This window comes from Tubulanus polymorphus, chromosome 1, assembly GCF_964204645.1.
Source record: "Tubulanus polymorphus chromosome 1, tnTubPoly1.2, whole genome shotgun sequence".
Taxonomy (NCBI): domain Eukaryota; kingdom Metazoa; phylum Nemertea; class Palaeonemertea; order Tubulaniformes; family Tubulanidae; genus Tubulanus; species Tubulanus polymorphus.
In genome coordinates, this window is record NC_134025.1 from 28012954 (window position 1) to 28024020 (window position 11067).

Consider the following 11067-nt stretch of genomic DNA (forward strand, 5'->3'; position numbering starts at 1 on the left):
ACTTTACAATAGTAATACATGAAACCACAAAATTATTTGAAATACCATTGCAATACAAGAACATAAAACTGTAAGAGACATTATTCAATGGCAAAAGCTTCAAGCTTTCCTAAAAAATTGTTTTGAGCGGGTTGGCGTTTAAAAGCGTCGACGGATTCCCGAATACGGTAAAACATTCCATCCAGTGATCGTTATATTCGCCGGCCTCTTCAGGAACCTACCAAATGCGTTCATCATTTGACTCGAAATTTACGTTCAATCAAGTTGGTTGATATTTTTTTGGTACTTAAGCGATTATTTACATACATCAGTGAATTGATAGCGCTTTTCGAAAAATGGGCCCGGTTAGACAGCTTAAAGTAACTTCAAGATGATGCGGTAGTATCCAGGATGAAAAAGAGGTCCCCCATAAATGTTGCCATAGTTCTACTTCATGAATACCGTAATTCGCCACCTGTGACTGAATAATGATGAAATAAGGGAATATTTTTTATTAACGGTCCCAAACACGTCGGGGATTCCCTTAAGCACTTGCATACCTCTGGGATCCTACGGAAGCCCCTCCTTTCTAAAGGTTTGATTATTCTAAAGTTAGGTTGGGTATATCGGGCGAAAACCACTTCAATACGTAGCTAAGATGCTGATCTAACACCCAAAGCAGGGTTTCCCGCCGATTTTCCGCGGTCATATATGAACTAAACGCTCGAATTTCTTGTTTTTACTATGGGATGTAGAAGATTTTGGAACGGTTGTCTGAAGTCGTTTACGTAGATGTTAGATGTATAGTAACGCTATTGCGGTTAAGTATTCTTAACCAGCCGCTGAACGAGAAATAATCTATAGTTCCTTTGAATATCCCCAGGAAAATGTATCACACTCATTGAGAGCTGTTTGCTATAAAAAAAACATATTTACGCTTATATGTGCTAATACGTATCATAGGAATTATGTACGTTTTGGCTCGACAGTAATTAATGCATTTTTATGGAGATAATTAAAAGGAAAACATGCATTCCAGAGTTACTAACATAAAGGTTACCAGTTGGGTTGGGAAAATTACTGCAGATTCAGACAAAATTAAAAATAAGATGCAAGCACTAAACAATCATGTATAAATAAACTTCGATGTTTACCAAGAAATTCTAGCTGGTTTGTACATCAATGAATGGATAAGCTTTTTATAGTCTGGTACTAGTATCATATGTAGAAGGTTATATATGTATATGTATATATAATTATTCCGATGGTTGAATATGTTGGGTAGAGGGTAGCGGTACGCGTGCGTGTTTTGCAGCATGTGTACCGTCTGTAGTACTCGGTACTGATCATCCGTCTGCGCACAACAGTAAACCGTCGGTTTCCATATAACGATCGAACGCAAGCCATCGATTTTATCAATTGATTTCTAGGGAGCTATCGAGTAGGAGAATACGACGGAATCAGCGACAATTTCGCTTTATAGAACGTTCTGAGGAAACCTTCGTTAGTCTTCGTCTTGATACAGGCGTATGATATATGTTACACGCGAATCTGGATTACTTGGAAAAACCACCTCACGAAATATTCGTCCTAGAATCTTGTGTCGTGTTCGAATATCACAAACGTGTTATTACTGCATGGCGCTGAATAGTACTCTATCTAATTTGGGATTCAGTGTTCAGATGATGCGACCAAGCTGGCGCGTCGCCTATTTCGAGATCGTTAGCGCTGTAGTTACCATAGAAACTTGAAGACGATTGTCAGTCGACTGGTCGAATCAGTTGGATAATTTGCGAAATGCGTGTCGTGCCAACAAGTATCATGAGAATGTTATACTGTCTTTTTACATTATTGTGCATTTCGCGGTTTTCTATGTGCATTGAGTCGTCGGAAAATGCAACATCTTACAGCGATGGTCGGTTATCCCTGAAGGTGGAGCCACCGGAATTGAACAATCTATCCATGTGGAACGGTATCGCTGTAATAACTATCAATTATCAATTGAACAGCGAAAATCCCTGGAAGTTGAAGACTATCCCAGAAGATGATGAATTGGTAACCATTGCTGGTAGCGGACAATTTCTGCTCAATGGAACGAATGACCTCTCTGGGACAAAATTCAGTGGATCCATTAATTTGACTCTAAGCGGGCATTTCATAGGATTTACGAATCTCAAGTTCTACATTAGTAACGATTCAAAAGTATTATCTGATAGCAACAGTACTTGGTACAGTTTACCGGTGGAATATTTAGTTACAGTAATTCGTCCGGATAGAGTCGTCGACATCATATTCAGAGTTACCATATCAATATTGGTGGTTATCAGTATGATACTAATGGGAACCAAAGTCGACCTTGATGTGGTGAAAGAAGTACTCAAACGACCTTATTCCCCTGCAATTGGATTCTTTTGTCAAGTTCTTATAATGCCTTCCGTACGTATATACACATGTCCATTCTTTTATATTCATCCAATAGACTCTAATGGGGGATTCGGTTTAGGGTCCATGAATCATCAAAATGCAAACGGTTTCAGTTTATTCCTCATTTCCGCCTACTTAAATTCATTGATCAATGAATTTAAGTATGATCATGATCATTATATATTGAAAAACGTGTTCATTATTTCTCATGTAAATTTTATTATAATTGTGACATATAATATTGTAGTTGGCATATGGCATATCAAGGATGTTGCGGCTGAATCCTAGCCAGGCGCTGGGTATATTTGCAACAGGCTGTGCTCCCGGTGGTGGGCTCAGCAACACGTATACATACCTGTTGGATGGTGACTTATCGCTCAGTATTACTATGACAGTTATATCAACGATAGCTTCACTAGGCAAGTAATTACCACTGTGAATGCATTTAGCACTGTGAGAATTAATTACCTGTCATTATTTTTCCTGCTTATCTGATCGTGTGCGTTGGATTTTTTTCAAACGACAGAATCAATCGACGGGTTGTGTGGAAGCCTTGATCCGAATTTCTTTTTCGTTTTTTTCCAGGTACTATACCCCTTTGGATGTTCACTGTAGGGCGGCTTATTATTGAAGATATTCCTAATAAACAAATGAAGATTCCATATAAGAATATATTCATAACTTTAGTTATGATAGTAATACCCGTTGGTATCGGATTATTGTTACAGAAGAAAGCTCCCAAGTGGACAAAGATGTTGAGTAAATGTATGCGGCCTTTCCTCATAGTCCTCATACTATTCATTGCTTCATTTGGCATCTGGGTCAATGTTCACATGTTTAAGCTGTTTACCCCAAAGGTCGTAGGTGCGGGTATGTTACTTCCTTGGACGGGTTTCGCGCTGGGGGCCTTAATACCTTTTATATTCCGCCGTCCCATTACACGTGTCTTTACCATTGCTATAGAGATCGGCATCCAGAATACTGGCGTGCCCATATTACTATTATTACTATCCCTAGAGGCTCCTCTCGGTGATTTAGCTATCATCGGTCCAGTAGCTGTTGCTTCTTTCACTCCGTTCCCGTTACTAATCGCCATAGCTTTCGTTGAAATTCGTAAAAGATGGTGCAATCGTGGCGAGCGCCAGCTGGCTGTCGATGACGATAAAGGCGAATACATGAACGGAGATGCGACCAGAGAAGATGCAGATTTTGTGAACATTCAACTAACGAATGGAGTAACGGATTAGAAACTCTTTTTCCCTGATTTTTATCATGAGTTTTTTAAGATTTATTTAGATTTTTCCACTTATCGCGTGAAATCCCAATCTCTCATATTGAACAAGTTTTGTAATGGTTTTCTTACATAATTTTTGTTGGTGATGGGTGCGTTGTTCACATACCTGATCGAGTCACCATCTACCATTAGTAAACCTATACATATATATTTTGTATGTATGATATACAATATCTTCTTATATTGTAATGAGACTTTTACTCACATGACCGTATAAAACTATTCATAATTATACGAAGTTGACAATAAATGCTTCAGCGCATCATAGTATATGATCTTGCTATATATAAGAAAATACGAGTTGTTTGTCTTATTCTATTTTAGATATCTTAACTCTGGTTGGGATAAAATAACGGCGTCAAAGCGACATGAAGGAAATAAAGAAACGACTGTGAGACTTGATATTCGGAGGAGATGTATGAGTCTGACTGTAATGTAATGTAATTTAGATAAGATTTTTGAAAAAAGAATCTCGAGACTATGTTGTGATACTGACTCGCGATTCAAGAAACCTAGCCAAACGGTAATTAGTTAGTTAGAATAAGTACACATCCGTTTCTCTTTACCAGACCGAGCACGATTTGTCCGATTCAAAAAGAGCGCTAGCCATTTAGAACAGGATTTCCTTCAGCATGAAAATGCCATTAATGTCCAGATTGGTTTTGCGGCATCAATTTCCGCATGAATGAAAAGTAGTGGAATTCAAATTTGGCCGCCAATTCCAGTCAAGATACCTATATATACAATTATACACGTACGTAAAATCTATCAGATAAAATGTGCTAAGACTTAAGTTACATTCGATATTCAAGAAATATGGTGAACACCTCTCTATGAGATATTGAATTGAACTATCTATGATGTTCAGTTTCTGAAATACCGATCAACTAATTACTGATATCTCATGACAGACCAAACTGAAACCATTCGGTTTTATCCAAAACTAAGAAAATCATAAATCCAACGATCGATGTACAAAATACATGCAACTGATGCAAAACATATACACGTACTAAAACCTATCAAATCAAAAAAAAACAATCAAATGAAATTTCTATCCTAGAAACCATTCATGTATATCATGATATTGTGTATATTTTCTACTATCAGATATACAGTATAATGTTTCGTTGATGATTAGAACAGTTGGTGAAAACCGTAACTTATTTATATCTCAGCTCCGGTCGGTAGTTAGTTTGAAAGGTCAGTAATTCACCACCTAAACACGCTTACGAAATAAACTATTGAGTGTCTACAGGATCGAGTTCACTATCACCTAGTATCATCCTATTCAAGAGCTGGAAAGCGAAAATCCCTGTGACCTGGTCACCTGTCAGTCATCTGACATTTACAGATACGACCGCCTTAATAACTTAACCGGAAATTGTCCGGTTTTTCTTTGACGTCAAATGCTGAGTAGTAACAGCGATCACGTCAAATGTGATTATACGGTTGCGATGAGAAGAAACTCGTAGCGAATACAAACGCCGATTCCACCTAAATCACGAAGTTGATTACACCGCGTGACTGCCTACGAAATTACTGATTGTAATTGTATAATGATAGTTCAAAACGTGTATTAATACGAACAGACAGAGTTTTATTAGCCCTACTTCTTACAAAGAGAACAGGAAATTGCCGCTACATCTCCTGAGGTGGCCAAGACTTCATAACAGTTATTCAATAATATTACCATCACGGTATTGCAAACGTTTCCTTTGCCATCAATACTCAGTACTTTTTATTGTTTACAATCTATCTCTATTTTTAGTTGGCAGTTTCATCCGAACAAAATCAAAGGTTCGCGAATTTTCTGCTGACAAAAAAACCTACATACAGCATAAATACCCAGAGAATTTATCGGATGTCTATCTTTAGACATAAGCTTCTATTATTCATTTTCATCTTTCGCCTAGATGTAAGATAATCTCTGTAACCGTAATAAGTAGCAGTTCATCTTGCGAAATCTAAATCTAAATCTTTTATTTAGTTTAGCCGGAAAGATCATTATCTATACACTTCAAGCATTTTAACAAAATGGTACTTAAACGTGAATAATTTAAGTTCTGTAGCGTATTAGCAAAAATAAAAATATACGGTAGTAAAAAATCAGTGGATCCTGAACAATACCAACTTGACCAGAATTCGACCCTTACAATTTATGAGATCATTTTTACGACAAATAATCAGCAGCGTCAGATTATTAGCATTGTTAGTTGCTTGTCTATGAAGCCGTTAGATGTTTTGTTAACGTGATTATTTGGTCAACAGATTTGACATCATCTTCCAACATGACATTCGCCACTAAGGCTTCCTCGCTGCGAGTGTAAATCATACATGTCGGCGGCAGTTTTCCAGCGGTTTTTTGCTGCATTGATCAGATCACGTTTAATCATGTCGAATGATATAGTGTACTCTATCTACTGTCTCGACAACCGTCGTCTATGAATGTTTTGTTTTATCAGGTAGTTTTTCCGTATACATAGCTTGGTGTCTACCGTACATTGTCAATTTTAAAGATGCACATACGCATGCTATCCAAACCAAGATAGATGATATTGTTGATATCGTCAACAGCGACTTAAAAAAAGGTGTTTGATAAAAACTCTGCTGTGTTAGCGGTATGTGAACGCCACGCAACATGTAACCCGATAGAATTGGCTCTCACAACACGCATCGTTTTAAACCATTCAAATAAAATCCTCAAACAACTACTGACACGGAATTTAATTATTTTCACCGTTGAATATTTTCAGACAGCAGTTATTTAATTTCCTTTGATTTTGTGACTAGAATTCATCACATCCCGAGACTGAGATTCGCTGTTGGGGGAATGATCGCTGAATTACTTCGAATACTAAATAAACATCAATATAATTTGCCTCTTTGCTAGTAGATAAAAATACATAAGCTTCAATTTTTACTTAAGCATCGTCGTTACTTTTTCACAGAAATACTTGGGAACTAGTGCAGCTAATGATTTGAGAGCAGTGGAAATAAACTGTCAGGAGCGAACTACGAGAACAATGCGCCTATCTCAAAAATGTTAATGAAGACAAATATTTCTACCATACACGATTCTAAAGCTACGGCCTAAATCAGTGTTCAGCCGTCGCTAACACAAATCATACATCATTATTAGAGACAGGAAACTGTTACTGCAATAGATCGTATTTCTGTAAATTTTCGCAAGACGTCCCGACTTTTGTTAAAGAAAGAAGATATCCCGGTTTTAGTTACCATCACTGTAAACACGTCAAATCCCGTGGCAGAAATTTAAATCTGTTGAGCAAGCTGAAATCCCATTCAATCGTTAAGTTGAATTGGATCCCGATTTTAAAGGAAAAATCCTGGAAGCAAAGCATCGCATACATCATATACATAAATACTTTATTCACGTGAAGTACAGCCTCAACATAAGTCACTTCAAAAGTTTCGGCCGCGAAAAAAAGTCTTGTGTGTATTCATTAAAGGTGTGAATGCAAGATGGCCAGTGGTTGAAGTAGATCATTATACATCTAACACACAACTACCTGAGCTGCGCAAAGTGGTTGCCGTATAGAGAGTAATCTCCAATTCTTTACCTGTCAATTATTGTTCCTGGACCAATTAATATACGAACAAATGGAGACTTATTTCCGTTAAGTACGCGTCGTACAGATTCTGTGAAGTATGGCCAATCCACTAAGGCGACTATGATATATTGATACTATGCCAAAAACAAGCTTAGCCCTCTCGCATAACTTATTTCTTCCACCTATTTCGTTTCCAGGGAAATCGTTTTCGGGATATCATTTCCTACTTTCGAAAATTGTAATTAAATCATAACTTTTGAAGTAAATACGCACAATAAAAAGAATCGTAAATAAAAAGACTCTTCGAGAATTTCTAAATCATTTTACGCATTCATATGACTTCATACATAGATTTCCTTCCAACTCGAAAACGTATTAAGTTTAGGATGACTTTCAAAAGAGATTGCTTTCACATTACTACACCAGTACACTGCACAGCAGCGGCATCTAAATTTGATAATTCGAAATCAAATATGACAGGATCAATTTCAGATTATTGCCCGAAATCAAATCACTGTTATTACTTGGTTATATCAATTCGGTTGGAAGACCGAAATTAAATCGGAAATAGGTGATCATGATTTGATCTTCAGTCAGGAAGCGAAATCAAATCAAGCTATAATCAATTTTGATTCGTACACGGGTACTTAAATATATTTATGTATTTTCTTAGTAGTCGAAACGAAACACAAATACATTAATGTTTACAATAAATTTACCGAGTATGATAAGTTTTGGCATGTGACGCCGGACTTGCTCAATGTTGTCAAATATGAGATGGTAAATGGAGTTTACGATATTGCGGATATCTCTGATCAAACGTCTAATATCGAGAAACGAAAATCTGATCGATGGTATAGTTTATACCAACGACATAAAACAAGTGAGTTTATGTTATCATCTTGTCTCCGGATTCGCGTACACTTCTAAAACATACGTTTGTAATAAGCCGTTTATATAAAATATAGCCTCTATTACCAATATTCTCGACTACGTGGAACCCGTTAAATGATGTATTCGCCCATATCAGTTGGCTGGCCGATGGGATTACTGGGATGGGACTTTTGCAAATGCGCTTCGTTCTATTATAGTGTTACTTTAGCTAACTCGTGTTAAAGAACCTAACATCCGAAACTTGAAACTGACCTCGTGGGAATGACTTTTTGCAATGTGCTGTAAGAAAAATTTTCCAGCGTTTGCATTTTCGGAGTAGAATATCTAGGTCTCTTCGTGTCCTGTTCTCATTACAGGTTATGAAAGAAACATGAACGATGAACACGACACGAGGTATACAACCATTGTCTCACTGAATGAATAAATCCTATCGTTGAATATGAATCCCCAAAATATTCGTTAACGTAACTTGTAATTCGATTCATCCCTTAGGCCGCAGAATAAATAAATGAATAGTAGGCTCTTGAAGATGGAAAAGTTCGTTTGAATTTAGTTATGGATATAAGAAATAATTCAAACCCTGTCAGCGAGCTTATTCTAGCGAGGCGCTTTGCGTGGAATATCTATATTTGATTCCGATTTGTATTTTCTCCTGAGTTTATATTTTCATCTATTCTTCTAGTGAACGTATGATATCGGTGTTATTTATTTATGAACGAAGGTAAGTTTTCGTCATAGTTTCAGTTTCAACATATGCTATGTTTGCAAAAAAAAGAATGTGGAACGAAATCATTTCGAAATACAAGAGTTTTTGTAAAGAAATGTTTTCTAAGGAATGATTGTCATTTTACATCCGTCAATGCATACAATCCATCAACGCATTTCTGCAAATGAATGCACACGATTTTGGACAGAGGCCCGGATTCTGCGAGCACAATCACTTTGTTGTACTTGACATAATCTTCCCAGATCTAGTGTGGGACAGATCCCGAAAACAGCCGTCTGCAAAAGACTGAAAGAGCGATTATAGAACGCCGACCAAAGCACTCAATCGAAAGCTTAAGCTGGTTTAGAGTTTCAGTCGTCCCCAAGTCTCCAGTCACTTGCCAATAGTCAGCTATTTCTCACAATAACTGATGTGCAAAGAAAGATTTTTCCATGCGACATTCGGTGTTTGTCTCTAAAACACAACATCATGCGAAGTATTGACATTCACTCGACGGAAGATTTTTGGATGAATGATAAACTATCTGCGGATGGGCATTCGATTCCTCTACTCGTCTGGGTGAAGAAGGGCCGCACTACTGCAGCCGCTCTCCTCGGTTGCATAAGTGTTGTTGTTTTTTCTAGTAAGCTGCCTTGTAATCAAAGTTAGGGCTAAGGAATTATTGAAGTGTCAGTTTAAGATATTTATCGTTGAAATGAATTGCTCGAAGGATTGAAAGATCGTAAGATAGTCAAGCGTGTTTATCACATGACAAATTACCAGTTTTTCTCGATATAGTCGTGTCAGTTAGTCCGTTGGGGATACGCAGTCATCGTTCTCATATTCTCATCCTTGAATACCAGTCCATAAATTTTGGGAATTCAAATCCGATGCTAAACGCATTGCCTAAAGCGAAATTACGATTATTTTCAATTTGTCTGCTAAGAATTAATTTGAATTTTTCTGTTAGAGTTATTATGTTGGCAACAAACGCGAATATGAAGGCCTTTAATCGCCAAAGGCTGCTACTTTTCATCGGAGATTTTTCATTGATGATTTCGAATATAAAACTACGTCGATGAATGGATAATTAGTTGGATTTGAAACGAAATTTATATTCGTTTCATAGGTTCCATTGGTCACAGTGTTTTTCTCATTGTAAGGATGCTGACTTAAGTCTCATATGTGCAGTGAATACATATCCCCCTTTTGCTGATAGCTTAACACGCAACTCATTGATATCCTTGAGAAGACAACTAAACTAATGACAAGCACGCAATGGTCGAGTGACCCCGTCGTTTTAGCACTACCGAACTAACGTGTGTCATCTTAACTGCATTGCATCCAACACACCGGACATATTCAGGAGCTGGTTCCACTTCAATTAAATGAATTTTGGCTTTAAATGCAAATTTATCTAGCGACTCGGGAAGAAGATTATTCAATCAGATTGTTCAAATATCGAAGATGTTTACAAATTGATTGGAAATCGAATTCCACGTCGCTGTATTTCAAACCGGGCTATTATGACACACAATGCGTGATGTATTCGGACTTTTTTGCGCCGACAATTCAACGCGAAACAACGTAAAGCAAAGGTTTACCGAACGTTTGATTTGTATTAATCTTAGCAGCAGATACCCGGGCATATTTGTCGACAGAACTTTCAGGTCTATAAATTTGAGCGTACGGTGACTATAACGTTACGCACGGTGTGCTGCTTCTGCTGTTACGAACCGCACGCAGTTCCAAGCATCGGAGGGAGAACTATTGCCTCGACGCCGCTCAAATAAATCACAAGTTTGTCTTCGGGATTCTACTCAAATAACGATTTAGATTCAGAACTAAGTTCGTTCGAGTTTTAATAGAAGATTAGTTTCAATCAGTATAACAGACAACACTGGGATTCGGATGTCTCAATTTGGGTAGGTCACATGTTTCTCAATCACCGATTATTTTTTCTGATCAAATCTATCGAAATATGTTTTATATTTTAATCAATTACTTGTGTTTACTCACCAAGATTGATAATATTTTGCAATAAAAAAGAAATCGTTTTATTCGTACAAGTACAAGCAGTTTATCATTCTAAATCAATCCTTCGTTGAAATGATACCCTGCCTACATCGGCACCGACGAAAAAGCAGCTAGTATGAATTTTAATTGACAGAAAAATTTATGTTACTTTTTCTTGA

General features: G+C 37.2%; 1 protein-coding gene across 1 annotated transcript; it reads left to right on the forward strand.

Moving 5' to 3' along the window:
- The first annotated feature begins 1254 nt into the window (after positions 1-1254).
- Positions 1255-3930, forward strand: LOC141910830 (ileal sodium/bile acid cotransporter-like). Its single transcript, XM_074801673.1, has 3 exons — positions 1255-2415; positions 2651-2822; positions 2989-3930. The coding sequence occupies exons 1-3, from the start codon at positions 1777-1779 to the stop codon at positions 3648-3650; spliced, it is 1473 nt and encodes a 490-aa protein (XP_074657774.1). The 5' UTR covers positions 1255-1776; the 3' UTR covers positions 3651-3930.
- The last annotated feature ends 7137 nt before the right edge of the window (positions 3931-11067 follow it).